The sequence below is a fragment of the Aquila chrysaetos genome, chromosome 25 (genome assembly GCF_900496995.4).
Source record: "Aquila chrysaetos chrysaetos chromosome 25, bAquChr1.4, whole genome shotgun sequence".
Taxonomy (NCBI): domain Eukaryota; kingdom Metazoa; phylum Chordata; class Aves; order Accipitriformes; family Accipitridae; genus Aquila; species Aquila chrysaetos.
In genome coordinates, this window is record NC_044028.1 from 17,956,834 (window position 1) to 17,981,513 (window position 24,680).

Sequence of the window (24,680 nt, forward strand, 5' to 3'; positions counted from 1 at the left end):
TAATTTTTCACTCTGCTGTTGCAAGGACAGTATGTCTGTGCATTTTCTTTCCAGCTGCTGTAATACAGGGCTTTAAGAAATCTTGTTTTCTTGAAAATCCTTGGAAAAAGCACTGAAAGCTGTTCTGTGCGCTCTCTGGCAGAGGAAGAACGGCTTGCTTCAGTTTGTGCCTGCGTTCAAAATGCTGCTGCTTTGTCCTGCTGCTGTGCTGGAGGGGGTACAGCCAGCAGCTGAGCAAGTTTGATCCCATTGGGTGAATTTCAGGTGGAGCAAATGGCTTTTCATGAGCATCTTTTTCTCTTGAGGTCAGACAGGAGGGCTCCCGTCCCTCGACACCTCCGGTGACAGGGGATCAGCTGGAGCTCAGTGCCAGCACTGACAGATCCCACCACGACTGAGATCCCAGAGCCAAAAATGATTTGATTTGTTCTGAGGTGCTCTGCGGAAATCCCGTAAATGCTGGAGCTGGCACTTTGATGGGTAATAAGAGCTTTTGCTTTAGGAGGGTGTTTCTTCTAGTGTTCCCACGGCTCTCCTCTGAACATGGGGATGGTTCTAGGCTCAGCACCATGTGTCTCCAGGCAGGACCATCCCTGCCCACATGTATGAGCATGTGGGCAGGACCAAAGATGAATACTTGCCTGAGGGGCAGAACTGGGAGGACAACCCAGTTCTCTGTGCTCATAGTGTGGTGTCTTAAAAACCAAATTGTGCTGCTTTCCTAGAGCTTGCTGCAGGTAATGGATGTGGTGAAGTAGTGCAAAATACTTGAGACGCTGTTCCAGCTGAAGTGTAGAGATCTGAGTGTCCTGCTGATGCAGTCCCTGCAAATTAAATGCTGTAATGAAGATTTATAAACCAGCTTATTTTCTGTTGAGGGATGGAAGGTGCCCTCATATTACTAGGCAGGGGGGAAAAAGTGCTTTAAGGGCTAACTGGTAGTTTTGAATGGGGATTTTTGCAGAGAATTCAGATTAATAGTGTGTCCTCTTAAAATGGAGTGGGTGAAAGCAACAGTGATCGGAACTGCTGAGTAAGCAGTGTGTAATCCCTCCTGGACTCGACAAATCCATACTCGCTTACAACAAAATCTCCCTCCAACTCTTATTCAGTGTATATTTCTGTAATCTGCTTTCCAAACACTGCTGTTGCAAAGAATGCATGGCCCAAAGGCAGTGGTGCACCGCGGGGCAGCACTCGGTCTTTGGACCTGGAGGCAGAGCAGCACCTGGACGTGGGGTATGGCTCACGCTGGTTTTAGGAGGTCAGATTTCTGTGCTTAGAAATGCAATACAGCAGTAATTAGCTGCCCCATACGTGTTTTGTTCTGCTCTGCAATGAAGCCGCATAGCTATAGTATCTTATTTTTTCCCCTCTTGTGTTTAACAGGCAAATGAGGTGACTGACAGTGCTTACATGGGCTCAGAGAGCACGTACAGCGAGTGCGAAACCTTCACGGATGAAGACACCAGCACACTAGTACATCACGAGATGCACGACGAAGTAGAAACGGACAGTGCCATCGACTCCACCGTGCACTCAGAGTTCACGGATCCCATTGAGGAGCCGGAGCATGGGTGAGTGGGAAGAGCCAGGAGCAAAACTCACCGTGCGGGGCAGGAAACTGGCAAACTGGGAGCACACGAGGACCGAGGGAGACAGAGCCTGAGGACTTAAAATAAAGTGGGCTGAGTCTGTCTTGCTGAAACTGGTTGGTTTGTTCTTTGTATTTGTAACTTCATGCAAGACCAAAATAGCTCTTCTTTAAGAATCATGATAATAATTAGACTGCACCATGTGTAGGCTGTTTTGGAGCTCGGCCTGGCAGTCTCTTTGAGTTAATCGTTGCTTGCCTTGGGAGAACTTCTGTACCCTCATTAGCATCTTTAACCTCTAAAATAAGTTCTTAGATGATCCAAACACCTGAAATACTTGCAGTTTTTAATCTATCACTTAAGCCAGAAACGCAACATATAATTTTCAAGTCAGGAGGGGAACTCATTGTATTCTTGTTTTAGCTAAACATGCGTGTGCCCTTTGATGTGCAACCACCTCCTGTAATAACTAGTTTTAAACTTGTGCCTGAAGCACAAAAGTGTGAGCTAAGATCATCTTCCCGAGGTCTGAACCGCTGCTGGCGAAACTGCTCCTGGGCCCGCCTCATTTCCTAGATTTTGCAGGAAAAGTGGTTTTTGGGGTGAAACTGGGATGCTGGCAGGCGGGAGGGGTGGGAATAACTCCTTTAATAGTGACCCAAGAGCACCAGTTCTGCACTGAAACCTCTGGAACCATCTTCGCTTAAGGTCTGCTAACGCACAGAATTTTTTTTGGCCAAAAACACATCACCCAGGCTTGGTGCTCTGGTGAGTACTTACAGTTCCCATTGCTTTTAGAAAGCACTGGGCTTCCCTCCCACCCCAGAATCACATCTGGGGATGTCAGAGATGTGGTGAGTGGTCAGTGCTGCTGGGCACTCCGTGCTGGGGCTGAAAGGGTGCTGTGGATTAGGGAAGAAATGAGATTAGCTGGCTAGGCTCTCCTCGCCTGAGCATGTTCAGCTCAGTGACAGTTAAATTGGGATATAATCGGTTGCTGAGCTCGCTGACTACCAAGTGGAGGGTCTCTGGAGGGGCCATGGCAGCCTGCGTACGCTCTCATCTTCTGGGGAAAATGACGTGCCTCAGATTCACCTGCCTGTAGGTACAAAATACTTTGCTTGGGAACTTTTTTAGATTAGGTTGTTCTTGAGGCTTCCCTGCTGCTCCCAGTGTGGGCTTGGGAAGGTCAGGTGTCCTTTGGGTGCTCTGTCCAAACGCAGTGGTACCTGTTGCCAGGTGTGTTAAAAGTGTGCAAATTCCAGGTAGCCAAAAAAAAAAAATCAAGGAAAAAAATTCATTTGGCTTAAAGATGTGGAATGCTTGAAACAGAAACCTCTGGAATTCTATTCCCAGGTTGTTGAGGGCTGGTTTTGGTGCCATCAAACCCCAGGCAGGACAACTGTTTTATACCTCTAGTGCCCGGAGCTCTTCCAGGGGACAGTCAGTAAGTGCAGTCCGGCCAGCACAGCTGGTGGACTGAATCAAAGCTTCAACACTGCTTCTCGGTAGCTGTTAAAGCTCAACATACCTTAGGTGGTTTGAGCTTAAGTGGTTATTTAGGCTGTGCGTAGTAAAGATTAGTTGGATTCTGGATCTTGAAACTGCTAGAGCCCCAATACGTGCATATGAAATAGTTGTACTATTTATTGCCCAAAGCATCCCTGGCTGAGGGTTTCCAGGTGCCTGATCAGATCTACTTCTGTACGGTGCTTGTCAAACCGCAGCCCCGAATTTAGAGATTTGGGGTTGGGTTTTGCTTGTGAGTTAAAAATTCCACCCCCTGCCTTCTATTCCTGGAGAGATTTCCGATGCTTTCGGCAATGGTCTGCTGGGTGCAGCGTCTGACTCACCGCTGGGGAGGATGGGTTTCTGACGGATCCTGCTGCGGGAATAACGGTGCTTCTCAAGTGCACAAGGAGGATGTGCAGATGCCCACAAGCTGGACTGGACTTGTCTGCAGTTAAATAGAGATCTGCTGTGGTTTTGGCTGGAGGGTTGACATGCTTTTATTAGTGGGATAAGGGCAAATCCTTCAGATGGTGCACGTTTTTGTCATAAATGGCTTATCTGTAATCTTTTTTCTTTCTGATTTAGTACAGCAATCTAGTCATACCCCCATTTTCCCTCTCCTAGCAAGTGGATGAAGATGGGGGGCATAGCCTGAAATATCAGCTTTTATAATAATGCAATCTTTTTTTTTAGCATTGAAGTTTGGAGAGGAGAGTGATGCTAGTCCCCCCAAAACACATACCTGTTGTTCGTAGACATGTGGGCGGCTTTCACGGCCTGGTTCTTACAAATCCCCCCTGCCTTTTTCCCCCAGCTTAATTTTAAAACCTCTGCAGTCCTGGGCAGGAAAGTCCTCTGAGAGTGGGTGCATACTGCCATGGTGGCTTGACTTCATACAACACTGCGCACGTGAAAAGACGCTTACAGAAACGATGACTTCTGTGCCGAGCTGTGTCCCCTCCAAAGCAAGGGACGTCCCAGGACCTGTGCTGGGTGTGTTCAGGGTTTAGGCTGAGGCTTAACACACTACAGCCTTCTGGATCCGGTGTTAAAAACACATGAAACAGCATTCTCCCCTCCAAGATTGTCATGAGCGTGTACAGTGTTTTCCCAGCAGGAGCAGGGAAAGGGCTCTTTTGTCTTGCCAGGGGGTCTGTCACTGCTGGGTTTGGCAGCTGCCTGTAAACTGCTGGGATTTGTGTCATGGAGGGGGGGTTACAGTGTTAAACCCCGGTGCTGGGCTCTTGATAGGATTATACAGCAGTAAGCGAGTGTGAGCCCGGCACACAGGCTGACGATGTAACCCAAAACATATTTAGGGTGTGTTTGGGACATGCCGAGCTTTTTCTCTGCCGTGCTTTTGCTTGCGCCTCGTGCTGTACAAGGGCTTGCCACCAAGCCCCGGTACCGTCTTGCAAGTCTGACTACCCCCAAATCCTGTGTTGCAGCTGCCAGGGGAGCTTGTGTGAAAAAGTATTGGTTTGTTGTGAAAAAAATTGCTGCAAACTTCCCAGTGGTGCCTGGGCTGCCCCTCGCACTGTAAGGAAGAGCTAGCCTGGTCTGCTGAAATGGGGGATGTGACTTGGAAAGTGGGTGTATTGGATGCAATTGGAAAGGCTGCTGCAGTGGCCACCCTCTAATGTCTTCCTCTCTGTTCCCACAGATCCCATCCGCACGACCTGCCCCTGGGCTCGGACCTCAGCCACTCCATCGTTACGGTCATTAGCGGAGAGGAACATTTTGAGGATTACGGAGAAGGGAATGAAGCAGATTTGTTCTCGGACAGCTTGTGTAATGGGGAAAGCAGCTTTAATAGCTCCTCGTTCCTCTCTCCCAGGTAACGCTCAGCACAGCGCTGGCAATGTCTTAACCAGTTTCACTTGCTTAGTGTGTTTGCCGATGCTTTGTGTGTGAGAGAGTTGTTTCCTTTGGGTTTGCACACTAATCGGCCTGCAAGAGGGGGTTCCTGGGAAACTTTGGATACAGTGGGATAATCGGCTCAGAAGTGGAAGAGGAGTTGCCTCCCTCAGTCTTCTCTTTGCCTGAACAGTGCCATCCTCCCATCCAGACACACAAATGCCTGGCAGCAGGTGGAAGAGCAGTCTGCATTTCACATGCGTCCAGGACAACATCATGTTCCCACTCCTATTAGGGATGTGGCTCCTCGTAGAACCTTCCGGTAGAGAAAAACACCATGCAGCTTTACCCCTGGTCCTGTTGGATGACATTTTTTTTTTTTCTTTCTCTCTCATGCTTGTGTTTTTGGCTTTGATGTGATGCTTGGTTGGATTTGCAGAAGCTGCGGCAGACTTCCTTCTCTAGGCAGCCGAAGGGTTATGCGGAGCAAGAAGCAGGCTGTAGCGTTTTCCAGCACTCTTTGCATTAGGGTCTGAAACCAGGCAAATGTTGGTTTTCCAGCCTGTGCAGGGTGGACTGAGGAGCTGGTGTGACAGTACAAAACCCGTCAATACTTACTTTCTAAGGAAAAAAAGTAAAATCTGCAACAATCATCATCCACTGCTGCAGCCCACAAAATCTCTGTGACGACAGATAACACCAGGGACACATTCTTCCATTGGGCAGTGCATCTTTGTGCAAGGCAGGAGTGGTCCCTGCCAGCCGCACGGTTGTGTTGAAGACAAGAACGTACTTTTTTCCTTTGGGATGATACACGTTTGTGACTTTCTGCAGCAGTACAAACTTGTCATAACTTTTTTTTTTTGCTGTCTGCCTGTTTTCTACTAGCTTCCTAAAGCTTTGTAGAGTTTGGGCAATTCTGGTTGCACAGGGCTGACAGGGAAGAACTGCTGTCAAATCTCCACACATGTGCTTTGCTGCAGGTCAGGGCTGACTTTCTTTTTTTGCTGGTGCAGCAGGAATTTTGAGGGTGTTAACAAAACCTGCAACAGGAGAGTGTTGCTGTAAAACATGCCTAACCCATTACTTCAGGAAACCAGTGCTCCAGCGCTTGATGTGATGGGATACGCTACAGTGGAACATACGCGTCATTCATCCACGCTTGTCCTTTGATGGCACTGTGCAGAAGTGCCGAGTATGGCTGTCTGTACTGGTGCTGCAGCATACAAAGTGCTCTCGGATAACACCCAGCCTTGGTGTTTGTTTTGAGTTTCTCCTTGAGGTTGGGCATCCAACCTAGTCCAGAAGGCTCCTGGCAAGAAAATACTCAGCTAAAGGAGCTTTGCAATCAGTTAAACTTTTTCTTTATCAGTCTGGAGCTCCCAAGTTGCCTACGCTCCCAGTGTTCAAATCTTGTTCCGTCAGGGCGCCGCCTCCCCACTGCTGCTCTGTCTCTTTGGATCTTATCCACAAGATCATGCTCTGCAGCATCTTTCCTCTGCTGGGAGGGCCTCACTCGGCATGTGGCCACACAGCTCGTGGTGGTTATGCTGGAGACTCACTGCTGGGGCTTGCTAGGGAGGCAGGCTGCAGATAAATCCTGCAAAACCTCTAGAGTTAAGAACAGGCTTCTGTTTGAAACAGAGGATTTCCTCATGCCTTTCAGGTCTAGCCCTTACCTTGGATTATCTTTGCATGCATGAAGGTTCTCTGAGATTGTGCTGTTTTTTCTGAACATAGACCTGCCTCCCCAGAGCGTTTAAATATTAGTGAAACCTTAAAGAACTACAGGATATCTCTGGTTCAGGCTGAACTTTTGGTTTTTTGGCTGAGGTTTGAATATGAGGAGCAGTATCGCTTGTGAACGGTCACATCACCACGCACCCTTTCCATGTTACTAGAGTCTCTAAACAGGAATAACACTGACAAATTTTCCTGCCACAGCTCCAGATCTTCACCAGAGGACTAATACAAAACCCAAGAGCCTTCAGGGAAGACCATGGGGTATTGCGTTTTCCTGCTTAGTCCTTGTGTGTGTGTTGTGATCCTTCCTCTTGGGTTGCTACCTCTTCCCTGGCACGTCCATCCGGTAGGAGAAGTCTCTCTGCAACGCTTGGTGGGAAATGAATGGCAACTGAAAGGAAAAACTCCTTGCACGCACCCATTACGGCTGCCAATGTGCTGTGTCAGTAAGTGCCGATGACCTGTGGAAGACGAACATTACTCCACGAGATGGAGGGAGGAGGCAGGAAGGCTGCATATGGTGCAGAGCGTGGCGGCTTGCCACGAGGGGTAGGTGGGGACACCCCGCGGTGCAGTGCGGTTGAGCTCTCACCCACTCAACGGGCAAACAACCAACACAGCCAGAGGCCAAGTATATCTACACGCACCCGAAGAGTTGCCAGGCTGGCCTGTGGGTTCTCTACGCTTCTTTTCCCATTTTGATTAATGCTTGTTAAGATTCGGGTTCACACCTCACCCAGGGATGCGCCCAGCCGGGTGAGCTGTTTCTGCCTCCCGGCAGGGGCGAGGAAGACTCACTGAACAGGGCTCGTGCAGCCAGGCACGCGGGCAGAGCCCAGCAAAGGGCACATCACTTCTTCCAGGTGCCATAAAGCTTCTGTCAGCTCTTACCCTGCGCAAAGCCTGAGCAGTTGAACTGACTGCTGGTGGATAATGATTATCCTGGGTCCAAACCTGCCCTAGAGGGTAGGGGGAATGTTTTTCAATATTTTTTTTTTTTCCAGGAATGGGAAGAGATGAGCAATTCAGCATTTACTGTTGTCCAGTTGCCTGTTTTAAAGGGGCTCGGAAATACTGTACAGACGGCACAAACTCAGAGGCCTGACCCTGGGGGTGGCTGGGCTGCTGACATCCCACTGCCACCAAAAATGTCAGTGAGGGGTTATGCAGAAGTGCTGAGCCAGGGGACCCCTCCCTGGGTGTCCCACGCACTCAGCATCTCCCGGGCCAGGACTTGCCAGTGTGTGTCTGTATCACGGGGTTGACTAGCCCTTTCAGATGCCTTTTGGTTTTAAGCTTGCTTGTGTTTGCTCACACCTTTACCTGTCTTTCTTATTGAACTACTTTGTTTTTTCACTATTAACCTTTCTTTGATTAAAGTCTGTGGCTTCCAGAAGCACATTTTCCCACAGAAAGGATTTATGGCATTTATTTGGCCTCAGAGTAACACAGAATCCCTTGACCAAACTCTGTCCTGCCCAAGTCGTGTCAGATGGGGGAAACGGCTCCCTGGTTTGCCAAGTGTCGGTGAATGCCTCGGCAGCATGCTTTCCACGTCAGTAGCTGAAAAGGAAAAGCTGATCGGACCCATTAGCTTCCCAAGCTGTTAAAGTCCTGTAGACCCCCATGTCCCCTTGCCAAATGATGTTCCCTACAGTAAGGCAACACTGCTGCTTAGTTTCTCTGTGTTTCACTTTGTAGGAGAGAGCAGTTGAATTGCAACCACCTTTTTAAGCTCAGCTTGAAAGCTCTTTGCAATGAAAGTCTGATTGTTTGCATTACTAACAGAGGGTCCACAGCAGCACAGCTGCTCTATTTTTAAAGCATCCCGTTGAAAAACAGTGTGACCAACCAAAGGATTTGGCTCTCGCTCACGGCACCCAATCCAGTGGTGTGTGAGTTCGGTCTGCATTTACCAAGGCAAACCAGAACCATTGCTAGAGCCTCCTGAGACAGGTTGCTTGGAAAATCATGTTGGAAAATAAACCTTGTAGTTGTGTAGGTTTGTGGAAAGCATGCACCTCACCTTCCCTGGGCACTCAGGGGGTCCTCCACAAGAGCTGGCTGGCACAAGGGTTTGGAAACATGGGCTGAGCTCAGCTGCTAAAAGTCTCTGGGAGGAAGGTGATGGAAGTCCTGCTAATTTATAGCAACTCCATATTGACTGTGATTTGGCTTCTAAAATCGAGAGGGGAGGTGACCCAATCTGCCCTGAAGTTTTTAATTGCAAGTCTTGTATCTCACACCAAAAGTTCCCCTGCCCAAATGTACGCTCAGCTTGTGGAAGCCACAGACAAAAATCAGCCCTGTCTGTTCTGTCCTGTTAAAATGACCCTTGTGATTTCTCTAGCACCAATCCGCTCGCTGCGAAACTGCACAGCATTATCGCAGATGAAGCATTTGAGTTTTACTGTAGCCAGTGCCACAAACAAATCAACCGCCTCGAGGATCTTTCTGCTCGCCTGAATGATCTTGAAATGAATAGGTAATTGAGCTTGTGTGTGGCCATTTCAGTGTTGGGAATGATGTTCTAGAGGGGAAGACTCTCCTTGTCTCGCACAGCTTTCCTTTGCTGGTGCGTTGCTTGATTCATGGTTGTGAAAGGGGATGAATTTCACCAAATGAGGTGAGCCTCTCCAGGTGGTAAAGGTTGTAATAATGTTACGGAGGGTGAGCAGAAGTTTCCTTTAATCTGAGTCACGGAGGCTGGCAGACAATGAGAGTCTTCCTTCTGCTCTGGGCAGCCTCTTTGCATGTCCTGCTGAGTGGTGGGTGCTTCTCCACGCTCCGAGCAATGCAGCCCTTGCATCGGGACTTGAAGCCATAAGCTGATCATGTACAGTATTTCTGTCACCAAGGAAAAGACTGCCAGGTCTTCTGGCCAATAATGCCCAGTGTGGAGGCATGCTCGAGTTGCTGGTTCAACCTGGAAGGGTAGGTACAGCCTGTCCTCCCACTGCAGCAGTAATCTGGAAACATCAGCTTGCTCTCTGTGACTTGGGACCTCTCCTGTAGACGCTCTCGCTTTGCAGCAGTAAAATCTTGTTTCACCCAGCTTCGCCAGCTGCCTGCCCACCTATGTGCCACCACTAGCTGGGTAGACGTGATAGACACCGGGGCCTTTGGGTAGGAACTTCACGAGTTTTTGAATGTAACGTTTGAGGTCTACCAGCCAGCGGCTGGACTTGCTGATTTGACAAGTGGGGAGGGATTCTATTTGTTTATTTTTTCAGACCTGTTTGCAGTCTGTGGAAGGATGGTGGCATTAATGATAATCATTCTTCTCACATCTGGTGTGCTTTTTGGTCATGCTTTTGGTCTCTATCTGTCCTCTACAGGGACAGTGTGACATGGGAACTCTCCTGGGCTATATAGCTATGGGAAGACAACTGGAAAACAAATATGAGCTTGACCTTAAATTTTTTAATGGAAAAAGTATTCCTCTTCCTTTCTCTTTCTTGGGTAAATAGTTGCCTTTGCTGTTGGAGGCCTTGAGGCTCAGTGATGGGTCTCAGGTTATGTAGTTAAGGGGAACGCTCGACTACCCTGGATACACCAGTAGCCCCACTCCATTTCAGGCTTTCTCCACCAAATTTACCTGCAAAGCTGAACTAACACCTCAGAGCCTTCTATGATGGATGGGATTTCCAGAGGAAGCTTCCCCGACCCATGGTGTCATGGTGGGAATTCCGTAGATTTTGATTTAACGCGTGCCCTTTGGGCTCAGGGCGAGTAGGTGTGGTTCCTCCATCTGTGTTCAGGGTTTCCTATGCACAAATTTGCTGGAACTTTGTTCCAAGTGCCCCTGCGCACTGACCCGATGGGGGGGGGGCATTACCCACCCTTTCTGCAGTGAGGACATGAGAGGTGTCCCCATGTAGGATGTGGCAGGACCTGTTTACTCCCAGCATCACCAGCAATGTGAAGCCCTCAGTGCAAGGGGACAAGTCCTAGACTGCAAGCAAAGAGAGCAGCAGAAACTGGACCAAAATCTGGGCCAAGCAGACTCGCACCGTGCCTGGGAGGCAAAGCCTGAAGACACCCACTCCAGAGGATGCTAGCAGCTGGGGTGAAGCCCAAGCCGCCATGTAACAGCCTCAGTCTTAAAGGCTGTGGGCGTATATACAGTGTTTTATACTTGGAATAAGGTGGGGAGCCTGGTCCCAGCATGGGGGCACTGCTGCCCGAGCCCACGGCACAGGAAGGCAGGGAAGAAATCCTCAAGGAGCTTGGGATGAGCCCGTTTTGTGAAAGTATATTTTGTTTTGGTGTCCTTGAAGCAGAGGTTGTGTGTCTCATCCCCTCCAGAGACACCCGCAGGTGCCGGCACTGCTTTCTGATAAGCTGTTTGCAGAGAAAAATATTTTTTCTCTCTCCGGTGCTGGGACATACGTGACTCGTTACAATTGCTGGCAAACACGAGGGCCTGACCTCCTCCCCTCAGGCGGGTGCCGAGCGTCCTTGAAGCCTGGCCAGCAGTGGCTTTTGCACTCCTTGGAAAACTGGGGTTTGAGGATGCACTTTTGACATGAGGGCTGGTAACCCTGACAACAGCCCCTGGTTGGTCACTGGTTTTTTTTTTAAAAGAAAATTGTCCTCAGCTATTTTTAATTCCTCCTTCTAAGAACTAATGTAATTGTTGCAGCTCTAGGCAGGAATGGACTCCCAGATTATTTTTATTTTTATTTTTTCTTTAAACTGAGCTAAGCACCAGGGAATGCAATTGCTGCTTCTCTGCTCGGGCTAGAGCTGTGTTTACTGCCATCGTTCAGTGATGATTTGGTATCAGTGATGTGTCCCAGTGGCATCTGTTTGACAACAGTGTGTGTTTGGGTGGAAGATGAGGAGTGAGATCCAAGCCCCGCTTGCTTCACTAGCGTGCAGCTGTATCAGTCACGACTGAAGGACTGGAAGAAGCATCTTAGCAAGTAGCTGTTTCTGAAAAAGGCTTTTTTTTCTCAGTGGGGAGAGCCTGCAGCCCCATCCCGAGGGGCAGGGGCAGGGGCAGGGTAACGTGGACCTTGGCTGTTAGTACTGTGGGTCACGTTGAGCATTAGCTAAACCCTGACCGCTGTGGTATGGTGGCAGCTGGTTCAGGCATATACGGAGCCGGGGTGTGTGATCTCCGTCAGTTATCTGTGCAAAGGAGAGCTCGTACCCCTCCCCAGCGATTATAACAGTGCCCATGCTTAAAATCCAGAAAGGGAAATGATCAACAGCTTCTAAAATCTCTGAGCTGCAAGTAGGCAGCAATTCTCTGGCGATCCAGAGCCTAATAGTGAGAATAATCTTTGTGAGAAGTGCAAACCAGCATGCAGAAGGATGGAAGTGCCCGTTTGGAGGCAGGAGCTGTGTCCTGTTCCCCAGCTGCTGGGCAGGGAGCTCCTGGGGGGGGGTAGCAGGGGAAAGGAGGGCTGGGATAATGTGGGGTGCAGGAGACGTAGCTTGGTCTGCCGTCGGCACCAGGCTGAAGCCCACCAAACTCACCGCTATTATTAGCACTTTCCTCGGGGATCAGCTTTCAGGACAGGGATCAGCCGGTGAGAGGATACCGTTGCTGGAGGTGGTGAGGTTTTCTGTGGCGTTATTCCATTTGGTTTGTTATCGCTGCATTGTTAAATATGTGAGCGGTTTCCTCGCCTGCCTTTTACTGGGGGTGGCCGGGCTGTGCATGCCGTGTGGGCGCTCCCCTGCCATAGCAAAGGATGTGCCCCAGAGTACTTGCAGTTTCCTGTTTCTCTTGCTCTCCACTGTCAGCTATCCTAACTCTTTCCTGTTTTTTCTTCATTTTGCAGTCCAAATAAAAGGCTCTCAAGCAAGAAGGTGGCAAGGTAAGCTTATACTCCTATTACTTCTTGGTGAGAGGGGTGTCTGTACTAGCTGCCGGGCCTGCAGAAGGAAGACTGTCAAAATAAGCTTGCAGTATTGTACTTCTGGGTGTGTTGCATAGCGCTGGGGAAAAGCGGGTTTAATTCTGGTATAGTTTGCAATAGCTGTTTTTCTGAAATGGGGTTTTCTCACTCATGCATGCAGCTGGAGACTGGTGTCAACCTGATTTCTTCCAGAACAAAAGTAGGGGTGCTTTTCCCCCTCCATCCTGCCAGTGCCCCAGCAGGGGGGGCATGTGGAGTGGGGAAGGAGTCTCTAGAAGGGCATGTCCCTCTGGACTGCTTGGCTGGGCTGTCTCCTCCCCAGTGTCACCATGGTGGGTCTCTAGAAGACCGGACCAGTCAGTACACCCACTTGGAGGGACTTCTGCAGCACCCGAAAAAAGCCAGCCACCTTAGACAAGTCTCTTGGTTCTGTTTTCCTTTGCTCAGTGTAATCCTCAGCACTTGACTTTGCAGGAGCAGCCTTCCCTGCTCGGTCAGGGGCTTTGGGGAGTTCCTGGGGGCTGGCTGCAGGTATCCCCGTCCTGGGGTTTAATGCTGCGCTGCTTCTGTCCTGCGCGACCATCTCGTGTGATGCCAGTCGCCCTTTCTTTGTGGGCATTTTTATCCCTGACTGCACAGGAAAAGCTGCAGAGTTTGCTCTGAATTGCTGGGGCAGAGGGTCCATCCCTTCTCGATGGCACCTGGTGCTCATCTTTCCTTCCCCACCTTTACCATCCCTCCTGTTCCCATGTCATCGTGCTTTTAAGAATATATTAAGGCTCACCTTAGCTGTCCTGCCTGCCTCTGCCCTGCTTGGGGGTGAGGGAGATTGCCCTCTGCATTTGTTGGTTTTCTCTTTGCTTGTTTCTGAGCAGAGCAAGGATGCTGCAAAGGAATAGACAGCTCAATTTGAGTGATGCTCATACCCCCGTGCCCTGGCACACAGTCTGCTCCCTGCGCTGACCCAAGCAGCATCTGTATGCCTCTCCCTCCCGTGTGCTCTCACACCTTTCCCTTCTCCAATTTTCCTGTGGTCAGCAAGTTTCCCCTGGCACGATTTCCAATCCTGGCAAGGAAGCAGGTCCTTAATATTACATTTCCTAGTTCCGGTCATCTTAGTTTCTAGATCTTTGTTAAAAACACTGGCAGGAAAGAAGGTTGAAGGGAGCAGCCTGTCCCCAGGTTTCCTGTTTTAGGACTAGTTTTTGTCCCATGTCTGGCAGAGCAAATTTAGGGAGGATTTGAGTTAAACTTCTGGGAATGGAGATGCCCTGTCTTATGGGGGATTGAGCCTTCCTGGCCCTTTGCATTTGCAAGATGCTTTTCTGACACTGGGAGTTGTGGGCTTAGGTAAATATTGGTTAATTCAAGAGCAGTCGAGTTAGTTTGTGATAACAAGAGAGATAACAAGGGTTTGCTGCAGAGTAGAGCCAGATCCTTAAGATCAGCCCAAAGAAAGCCCTTTGTTGCAAATACTGTAATTACTGAATAATACCAAAACATTTGCTTTTAGGAAATTGATTTTATTGTGGTAAGGGCTCTTTCCTGATTTTCGTTACCGGGTTCTGGTTGTGCCAAGAAATCTCAGCTGCTTAAGCCCTGTTGTGCTTGGCATGATTTAAATGACAAATGTGCCTGAGACTTCAGAATCTAAATATATACTCAGGGTGAGGCTGCAAAATAAGACTGGTACTCAGCTGTGGTCTCTTTGGTAAATGCCAGTTAAGCTTCATGAATACTTGCATGAGCATATTGCGTAGCAGGGTGAATTTGAGAGCCCACATTACAAATCCTTAGGAAAAACTGAGGTTCAAAGAGACCTCTGTGGTTTTCTCATTCACCTCCTGCTCAAAGCAGCGCTGGCTTCAAAGGTAGATCAGGCTGCTCATCGTTTGAGTTACAGTGGAAGGCAGAGTGGTTTTCTCCAGGCAGCATCTGCCTGAGGTTCACAGAGCTGGAATACAACCACCCCTCCCCGTGGCAATAGCGGTTTCTTGTGCCAGGAGATGATGGAGCTGATCTACAGTGATACCACAAGGATTAAGCACAGGTCAGCCCCTCCACGGGATGTCCTTTAGATAGCCACGAAGCTGTGGACACCAATGTCGCAAGGCCTTGCTAATGATTAGCTCACTCTCAGCTGTCGTGGCTGGTGCAGGGAGGTGGGCTGGGGTGTTTCACAACAGGTTTGGAGTTTTTTTTCTCTCCTCCCTCCCCTTACACCCGCTGCCCCCCACTTCTTATTAACCTTATCAGTGGCTAGAGTGGAGTACTCTGTCCTTTGCTGGATAATACACAGCCTTGGTACATTCATAAAGAAAGAAAGTGAAAAGAGTGAGCTCTTATCTCTTCCCATTCCAAAGAGCAAGAACAAATGATCATGGTATGAAGTCCCAGCAGCATGTGTCCACGTCTGCGCTTCCCTGGCAGGGCACGTTCATTGAGCTGGTAAGCAGCCACCCGCTCAGTCCTGTTTTCTGGGCGCACTGGGGCGGTGAGCTTCATTGCCCGTTGGAGCTTGTGGTGGTGAGAAGGACCTGGCCCACGCCATCTTTTGCTGCAAATCCTGCAGCCCAAGAAGGAGCAGTGCTATTAAATCCCCTTGGAAAGGGGGGTGGCAGCTCAGGAGGGGAGAGAGAGGACCGTATCCTGCAAGAGCAGTTGTCATCTGAAATTGCCATGTCCTGCGACATTCGCTCTAATGTTCGTGTTGCTGTGGGTTGGGGTGGTTTGTCTCTGTTATAGACAGTTGCATCAGACGAGCACACTGTCCGTGGGGGTGATGGAGGAGTCTTACCGGGATACGCTGGAGTGTACAGAAGAGGATATCACAGACAAGGTAAGAGTGATGCTGTCTACGCTATCCTGGAGCATGTAGTGGCTTGCAATGCTCCGAGATCCCCAGGCAGGAGTTAGGCTGAAGCTTCTCTTACTGCGCAGCTGGCACTGGGTAGCTCAGTGCAGGTGGGACATACGAAGCCCTCCACATCGAGGGGATGGAGAATGAGAGCGCTCTGAGTTGAGTTGCAGAGGTCCTGTGTTGAGTCAGGAGGTGGCACTGGTGCCTTCTCCTGGGGGGTGGAGGTGTGCTGCCATGCTGACAGCTGTTTGCAGGCTGTATTTTCACTTCTGCTTCATGTAATAAGATGTTCTCAAATTCTGCTTTTCGGAGATGAGCAGTCGCGTGATGTGAAACAAGGACTTCCGTTCCTTGGCACGCTCTTGCTGCTGCTGCTCATGCCGTCAGGATATAAAGCTGATTTTGTGCTGGTCCTGTTGGGTTTTGCTGGGGTGTTACTAGAAAAGGATTATAGGACAAAATGGGAGCTTGGCAGGAGCACAAGAAAGCTTTTGTTTGAGCATCCCCAGCTAAAATAACTAAGGGAAAGAAGGAAAGTTAGACAGGTGAGTTGTGGCTTGTGCAAATGTCTGCTGCAGTCCTGAAACTCCTTGAAAATGACTTTTTAATTCTGGAATCACGAATAGAGAGCTGCATGGAGCAGCATGTGGAAGAGAAATACATATGTGTGTGGCTGCACTCGGATATAATTATAATGCATAGAAGACCTTTAAAAAAAGAATGAAAAATCAACATTTTTCCAAGTCTGAAAGTTGAATAAAACACTTGCATTCCTTAAGGCATCTGGCTTGGGAAACCATGTGTGTACTTCTGGAAAAGGCCTTGTGTCTCTGCATGTTTCTTTTTTTAATACACTTGCATGTCGCTTGCCCTTCTCCCCAGAGCAATGATTCTGGTTTTGCAGACATGCTCCTAATTGCCTAGTCTTTCGTGATTGTTCTTGTATGGGTATAAATGGGATTTTTGGGACCATGAACTCTGTCCTCCTGCGGTTCCCCACCCGCCCACACTCCTACTTGGGTGGGAAGCAGAGGGGCACTCCCGGCCCCCTTTGCTCTTCAGAGTTGTGCACTATTTAGGAAAACTGAATGAAAATGCAAATACAGCTGAAATGAGCCCCTTATAGGTACAGGGAGAAAATACTTATCTCTGATCCTTTCCCACCAGCTAGCATTGTTTCCTCTTATGTGACTTTATTTACATATAGCTGTGAACTCAAGGTCTTTCAGTCCTGTTTCAGGCAGCAGGTGCTTATCCCCAGCCTCAGGTCTGCACTTGGATGCAGCAGAGCTCTGGTGATCCAACTGGGGTCTTTCCCTCTGGACCTCCATGTAGGACATCATCATGAAGGGTATGAGGAAAGGAAAGAGTGAAGCATTTGGCTCCGTATTGGTACATGGGAGACATCAAAACCAGGGTGTAAAAGGATGTTTTAAAAGGATGCTTTAAATCGAGGCATGGCTACCTGATTCCAGTGGCAACCATCTATTTTTAAGTAGCTCACCCAGGAGCAAGCCCTAGTGATGGCTCCTGCAGCTCAGGCTGCCTTGTGCGGTGAAGAGCAGGACACAGGTAATGCCAGGAGCTGCACCAGGGTGACCGGCTCTGAATCAGTGCAACAAACTGAGGCAGCCTCAAAGCGAGCAGGGAGCACCTGCATGGTATGCTGGAGGTGGTGGGAGTTGCTCTGGCACTTGGTGCCACTTTGCCAGCGGGTTTAAGCACGGGCAGCTGATCCTCCCCTCTCGTGTTGCACAGGTGGTCTTTCTGGAGAAGCGGGTGACGGAGCTGGAGAAGGACACAGCTGCTAACGGCGAGCAGCACAGCCGCCTCAAGCAGGAAAACCTGCAGCTCGTGCACAGGTAAGGGAGCCGGGCTTGTGCCATGGCCAAAATGAAGCTTAGCATCGCCTGTGGTGCCTTTTCCCCCTCCATGTACTGCAGCAGCCCGTGCCTTCCCCGCGGCCCAGCTGCCAGAGCATGTGGGGAAAGGAGACAGCAGGAGAGGAGGGAGACAGAAAATAGCAGGAAAGCTTCACAGCTCTGCACTTGACGATCCAATCCCGCCCTGGCAGAGGGCAGCTGTGGTTAAATCTAGCTGGGATTCAGGCTGCCTTCTCTGAATGAGGGCCATGTGTGGGATCACAGCATCCTGCACACACTTTTCTGGGTCTCTGGCAAATTCCCAGGAGTGCAGGAAATGGCTTGCAGCTCAGCCAGGACAAATGGCAAATGCCTCCTTCGCCACGTTCTGCTCAGATATAGCAGAAGTAGCAGAAGTAGCTATAATGCTGCTTTTCAGATCTTTTTTTAATATTTTTTTTTATGTGCTTCCCTGCCCCACGTGTCCATCTTGAAAGGTCTCTGTGGAGCTCTGGAGCTCCAGGGGTTGGCTCAGAGGGCTGCAGGAGGGTCATGCTTCTTGGAAAGCTTCCCATTCAGGGAGGATATATGCTTCATACTTGCTCTGTATGGACTCTTTCTGGCCCTTATTTCACCCATTAGGTCTGGGTGGAAGGTACAGTAGGGTCCCTACTACCCATGTCTACCCTCCCCACAGCCAGCCTTGATCCTGTTGCTTTTGGATCCTGGCTGGGGTGTAGCCCTTTGGATCTCATTTGATGTAATCACTGTCTTTACTAATCTGGCAGGCTTCTCTCTTCCAGCAGTGTATTTACCCTCAGCAGATAAACCCAGCAGGAGTTTATCTATAGGGCTGTAAGACTGTTAAGTAACAATCGTGTCAGGGAACCGAGCGATTCAAACAAAGGTTTCTCTAAGCCCTGATAAACTTTGCAGCGAGGGAAATGTTTTCACTTTAGCGCCTTGGCCCAGAAGTGTCAGTCAGCTTTCAATCAAGTAAAGCCCCGAGTGTACTTGTTGCTGGTTGAAGAATAGGTTCATCTGGCAAAAGCCTTCCCCACCTGCCTATGCAAAGCTATTGCATAAACTCCAGCACACCAGCCTCCTAGCAAACCTCGGCTCTTGGACCGCTGCTGGGGTTGGGTGATTTACTGCAGTGCAGCGACATGGGCTACCTCTGACTGCTCCAGAGGGCAGGTAGGCGTGCTGGCAAATACCTCTGCCCTGCCTGAGCAAACACGGCCACTGCCTGCACTGTCACAGTCTCAGGACCACGTGTAAATTGCTGTTATGCTGGCACACGGAGAAAGTTGACCTGCAGATCCCATTTTTTTTTGCTGGGGACATGAGAGAGTGAAAAGGAGGAGGATTGGGGCTGTTGTCTCATTGCCCAGAGAAGAGAAGACTACTTCAGGGCAGAGTAAAGGAGCCCAAAATGCCAGAAACGGCTGAAGGAGAATTTCTCTGCCATGGCCGCTGCAGGTGAAACCACAACCCTGGGATTTACAGTTGGATTTGATGATCTTAAAGGTCTCATCCAGCCTAAATGATTCGATGATTCTATGAGATTCTGATTAAGTAGCTTGTTCTGAGTGATGTTGTGACTGTGACCCACAGGCCAGGGGTTAGAACATGATTACTGTCCTTTCACCCTCACCTCACCCCCTTGTTGGCCTCCTCCTTAAAAAGGGTTTTGATGCAGCCTGGAGACTTAAAACTAGACAGAGACCATACCAACATGTACCACCTGGCTTATTTTATTTGACTGTCATGTGGGTCAGCAGTAGTGTCGTTGGGGGTTTCAGGGACCGTGTTGCTTTCCCACTGCATCTGCTGGGACGAAGTGAAGCCCTCATACACCTGCTGCTTGAGATGGCGATAAGTGTACTTTCCCGGAAAGCTCGCTCCATTTTACAGTCTGCTTCTCCCAGCTCTCCTGTGGAGTGGGAGGAAGGCTGGGAAGAGGGTCTGATCCATCCCTTGGGATGGCAGCGTGCCGGGGGTGAGCCATCAGGAAGGGTTAATCCTCTCTCTCCTCTCTGCAGAGCAAATGCTCTTGAGGAACAGCTGAAGGAGCAGGAGCTGAGAGCTGACCAAACACTCCTGGAGGAGATCAAGAAGCAGAGGGAGCTGCTGAGCAAAATGGAGAGGGAGAAGAGCATTGAGATTGAGAACCTGCAGGCCAGGTGGGGCTGGGGCAGGGCTGGGTGGTGGCAGGTCTCCTGGACCCACATGTACACACTGGAATATGTGTACAGGTTGCCACTTTGCAACTGCAGCCTTTGGGGAGACAAAGTGCAGTAGACAGCAAGTTTAACTTGGTTGAAGGTGTAACTAAAGTCATTATAAACCCTGAGTTTTGGCTACTTCTCCTGCTGTTGTTCCAAAATCAAGCTCCTCCATAAACGTAGCCTCAGACTCTTTATTTGAATTTCCCTGATGCAGTTTAAATTTAGCTCACATTCTCTATCCATGCGCCTGCCCCACAGTGTGTGAATGAAGAGGTGGTTTGTTCGTGCTTGTTCCCATGAATGACCCATGGAAGTATGTTTGATGCTAAGATGTTTTCCACCTTCAAGGAAACAAGCAAATATGTGGGAAGGAAGAGTTTTCCAAAAGGCGATGTCCCGGATGGGATGCTTCATGCCACCTTGTTGGCTTCCAAAGAAAAAAGTGGTGTGGGAGAAGTTTCATTTATTTGACAGGGGTTTTTCTGCTTTTCCAGAATGCATTTTGCTATTGTTCAACCCTTGCAGCAAATGAAAGATGAAGGCAGTGGGGTTTTTTACCGGGCTTGTGGTAGGACAGTTACCATGACAAATGGATGTTACTTTGCCTGGAGGATGCAAAGCTAAAGCCCTCTCTGAACCCCTGCTCTGACTCTGCCCAGGCAATGTGTCTGCTTTTTGGTGCCTAATGTTGAGGCTTGCCCATGGACTGATGAAGCCCTTGGCCTAAAGAATAGTGTTGGAGCTGGTTGAGAAGGGCATGGCACCGGACAGCAGACTTGCCAGAAATCATGTGGATGCCTCACTTTTTCCCCTGGGAGTAGAAATAATGGAAGTCTCAGGGTTTGCTTTGAAAAGATATATCCCTGCTGGCTTGCCCTCAGCAGGTCCTGGTTTAATATTCCTAGTGATGTTTCAACTAAGTCTCCTACACTTGGGATGCTTGGGTGAGTTTCTTACACATCTCTTTACTTTTGCAGGCTGCAGCAACTGGATGATGAGAACAGCGAGCTGAGATCCTGTGTCCCCTGTTTAAAAGCTAACATTGAAAGACTTGAGGAGGTGAGGACCGTGTGTGCTTGGGGTGCCCAAGCCGGAGTTGTGTTTCTGGGTTCCCATGTGCTGCCTTACATGGCTGAGGCTGAAATTCTCATTTACACGAAAGGTCTATGTAAGATCCGTTTAATGTAACGAACAAATCAGCTGCTTCTGCCTTCCAGTCCCCGCAGACCTCGCCTCGGACCAGAACTATCCCGTACCGCGCTCTGTGCAGGTTCCCAGTGTTTGGCTTGGAAGCTGGGATTAACAAACCCCTAATAAATCTCTCTGTGACAGTGCAGCCTGCGTGGAGCGTGCAGCGGTGGCAGCCCTGTCCTGGCTGCTTAGGAGGGGACTCGTGCCCTCTTGTGGAAGCTTGTCCCCATCCCTGCGGCCGCAGCCCGCAGCGGGACAGTCTGCTGCAAGGGAGGAAGAGGAGCAGGCATGCTTCATCCCTGCATCCTGCCCGGGCAGATACACCCTCGCTGGGATTTGCGAGTTGAGTCTTCACAATGCTGTGTTATCTCCCAGACAGCCCTTCTCGCCCTGCTCAGGATTCAAGGCCGTGCAGTTGCTGACAGGGCCGGGGTGGGAGGCTCGTCGAGGCGCCACAGTCTCCATGGGATGGACAAGATCCTCATTTTTTTGAGAGAATGTGGGTTACAGATGTAATATCTGGTACAAAGGCTGTGTTTTGTTTCTGTTCGAGCTTGTGGCAGATGTAAGATGAAAATTTAAGTGAAATCAAACCTCTCTGCCTAGCTGAAGGCCCTCAACTGTTTCGTCCACTTGCAGTCTTTGGGCCTGCAGGAGAGCACTGCAGCTCTATCTTTTCCTGATGTGGCCACGATGAACTGGTCTTTGTCTGCCAGGACCTTGTAAGCACAGTGCATTGAAGCTGGGGATAGGAAAACCACTGTGGGTCTGAGGATAAATTTCCTGCCTAGGTGTGTTCAGCCACACAAAGTTGGTTTTGATCCTTAATCTCTCTGCAGAGCAGTGCTGCTTTTCTCCACAGTTAACGGGATTAAGGAGGAGTGAGAGGTGCAATTGCTGCCCCTCCCTGCTGAGGAGAGAAGCCCTGCTGATGAACTGCTGTCTCGTCTGTTGTCTGAAATCAGGACTTTGTTGTCAGCATTGCGTTTCCTGCTGGTGTGGTGCTTTTGGTGCTCTGCTCCACAGAGCAGGACACCCCAGACCCAGCAGCTGGAGCTTCCCCTCAGAGCTGCTCCTTACCTCTTCATGGCATGGGCCATCCAGCACCAGCATTGGCTGGGGTCTTGTGGCTTTTTTGGGTTTCTGAAAGCCAAAACCTTCCTCACGGTAAGAGCCAGGCTGGAAGCTCTGAGCCTGGGGAGGAGGTGAAGTGGTCATAGGCAGAAGGGTGCTGCTGTACAGGGAAGTGTCCTGCACAGGGCTGTTGTCACCAAGTGACAAGCTTTACCTGCTATCTCAAATGTTCCGCCAAAGCTTTGAGTACAGGAAGAGGACAAAGCAGGAGAGCTGGGCTGTATGTTTCACATCCTGGCTTGAACTGGTAATATTCCTTCTTGGGTCAGTCCTCAGTTAAATTCTTTCATATCTGAAACCGAGAATGAGCATCCCTAGAGTGGCTTAAGATCTTGGATTCATGGCTTTTCTGAAATTCAGACCTAAGGAGCCTTATGATTTAATGTCTATTCTTGACCTGTAGTCCCTGTGCTGGCCCCAGTCCCACCCAAGCCATGTCCCATGCCAGGATCATGCTGCCCAGAAAGCTGCACAAATGTGGGTATTTGCCTGTGTGCATTTATTCTTGAGTTATCTCTTATTACCTCTCTCTTAGCAGTGCTATTTTGGTGTGTGGCTCTTCTTGCTGCTGCCAAAGCACTCGGGCTCTGAAGCCCTCAGACAGCAATGAAATCCCAGCAGGCAGAGCATCCGAATGCGTCAGCGAGAAGAGCCTTCCCCGCGGTGCTCAGCATGCGCCGTGTCCTTGAGCGAGTGGGAAGAGCCCTGGCAGCACTGAAAGAAGACAGGCCCTGTGACTCTCCCCTTTCGTGTCGTTACAGGAGAAGCAGAAGCTGCTGGATGAGATTGAAGACCTCACTGTGCAGCTCACAGAGGAGCAGGAGAAAAAGAGGAAGATGGGGGACAGGCTGAGTCAGGAGAGGCACCAGTTTCAGAAGGAGAAGGAGTCGACGCAGGAGGTAAGTAGAGCCGGGGCTGCCTGCCACAGCCCTGTCCTGCTAGTCCCCAAAATTAGGGCTATGTGGGGAAGCTGGCCTTGGCAGCCTCTCCAGAAATAGGTATAACTGGAGCATTTGGTCCTGCCTGGGCAGAGAAAGGTAGTACAGCAGCTTAACTATGTAACATCTGTTGCTTTTTGCCTGCATCTGCAAACCCAGGGGGGTTGTGCCACCCTGGCCCATTCCCGTGGGGCCCGTTTCTCTTCCGCATCAAAGGAGCGGTGGCAGAAGCACTGTGACGATGGCACGTGGTGTCAGCAGGCGTTAGCATGCAGGAGGAGAGGGGTGCGAGGCTGCTTGAATGAGAGCTGCCAGCTTCTGCGTGCTTGGGGGCAGAAACACGGTCTCTCTCTGGCCCCTTCCAGGTGTCTGTGGTTGGTAATTCCAGCTGGAGGCTCAAGCTGGGCTTGCTGTTGTGGTAGGAAAGGAGCTTTGGGCCTCAAAGAGGAAATTATTGTCATTGTGGTGATTCTGAGAACACTCGGGTGAGACAGGGGTTCATGGTGCTGTGGCAGGAGGGAGCTGCCCAAGCAGGTGCCTGCATTGCTGCGGGGGGGCTGTTTGCTATTGCAGACCCAGAGCCAGCGTCTTTGGTGCTCCAACAAAGTCCTTCCAGGGCTGCTCTCATGTATTTAAGTAGCTCCCCCTCTCCTGTCTGCTAGAGGCATGGGGGAGGAAGGGGAAGCTGTGTGCCCCCCAAGAAAGGATCTGTTAATCCTGCTGCAGCAATTGATGGGGTTGCTCCCAGGTGGGGGACAGCCCATCTGTCACACCAGCCATGACCAGTGCGAGCTACCGGACTTGCAGGGGATGCGGCGCTCAGTTGCGCTCTTCCCTTGTGCTGTAGCTCATTGAGGACCTCAGGAAACAGCTCGAGCACTTGCAACTCTTCAAACTGGAAGCTGAGCAGCGAAGAGGCAGGAGCAGCAGCATGGGGCTCCAGGAGTACAATAGCAGGACGCGAGAGACGGAGCTGGAGCAAGAGATCAAGCAGCTCAAGCAGGTATGCAGGGCTGGGCAGGGAGGGAAGCGTCTTGGCTGCTCAGTCTGCAAAAGGATGTCGATTCCCTGACACCGTGGAGTGGTCAGTGGAGGCCCGGGGGCTGCCTCCTGAGGAGCTGACCGTGGATCTGGCAGCCCACTGCTTTCTTGCTCTCCTGTCCTGGGATGGGAGAAGTTGGCTCCTTCTTCTGAAGGACGGCATGTGTACACTCAAGAGCCCTCTTCTCTGATGTGTCCCCTGGATCTCCCCAGCATATCCCATGTTTCCAGAGGTTCTCCAGGCTCTGCCGAGACTGAGGCAGGAGACCATGCGCTGTTCCCCGCACTGTGTGAGCCGCTGGTTAGGAAAAAAGCCCCTGCCTTCCCCAGCCGGATCTGCTTTGAGGGCACCATGTGCTTCAGCAGCATCTGGTTTGTCTGTTGTGAACAGGATAACAGGAACCTGAAGGAGCAGAACGATGAACTGAACGGACAGATCATTAACTTGAGCATCCAGGGAGCCAAGAACCTCTTCTCAGCCTCCTTCTCTGAATCCCTGGCAGCGGAGATCAGCTCAGTCTCCAGAGACGAGGTATGTACCACGGGGTACTGCTTACCTCAAACTGCATCTTCCCGGGGTGGCTGGTACGTCTCTCCTCTCAGCCAACCGAGGGCTTGGGAGGAACTGATGTGGCCCTGTCTGTGTGTTTTGGGTTTGTGTGGTAGGGCTTAAACCATGACACTGTGGTACAGCTCGCTCCCAAAACTCACTTGAAAGCTGTTATGAGCAAAGAAATACCCATGCAACTATTTGAAGAGCTTGCAGGACTTACCCTGCCCGCCAGCCCTCCTTCCTGGGAATAGGGGGAGCTGCTCCCTTCCAATTTGCTGATACCGGCAGCT

General features: G+C 50.2%; 1 protein-coding gene across 5 annotated transcripts in view; it reads left to right on the forward strand.

The window, feature by feature from the left end:
- Positions 1 to 24,680, forward strand: part of RAB11FIP3 (RAB11 family interacting protein 3) — an 80,979-nt gene that overhangs the window by 53,105 nt on the left and 3,194 nt on the right. For 3 of the 5 annotated variants that reach the window (XM_030001807.2, XM_030001809.2, XM_030001810.2), the window contains 11 exons: positions 1,390 to 1,577; positions 4,771 to 4,944; positions 9,058 to 9,192; positions 12,503 to 12,538; positions 15,326 to 15,419; positions 17,199 to 17,302; positions 19,348 to 19,488; positions 20,511 to 20,592; positions 22,620 to 22,757; positions 23,644 to 23,799; positions 24,229 to 24,369. In XM_030001807.2, the coding sequence (XP_029857667.1) occupies positions 1,390 to 1,577; positions 4,771 to 4,944; positions 9,058 to 9,192; positions 12,503 to 12,538; positions 15,326 to 15,419; positions 17,199 to 17,302; positions 19,348 to 19,488; positions 20,511 to 20,592; positions 22,620 to 22,757; positions 23,644 to 23,799; positions 24,229 to 24,369 (1,389 nt within the window). Of the gene's footprint in view, positions 1 to 1,389; positions 1,578 to 2,582; positions 2,697 to 4,770; positions 4,945 to 9,057; positions 9,193 to 12,502; positions 12,539 to 15,325; positions 15,420 to 17,198; positions 17,303 to 19,347; positions 19,489 to 20,510; positions 20,593 to 22,619; positions 22,758 to 23,643; positions 23,800 to 24,228; positions 24,370 to 24,680 lie in introns of those variants that run through there. The other 2 variants (XM_030001811.2, XM_030001808.2) reach the window with 2 other exon arrangements.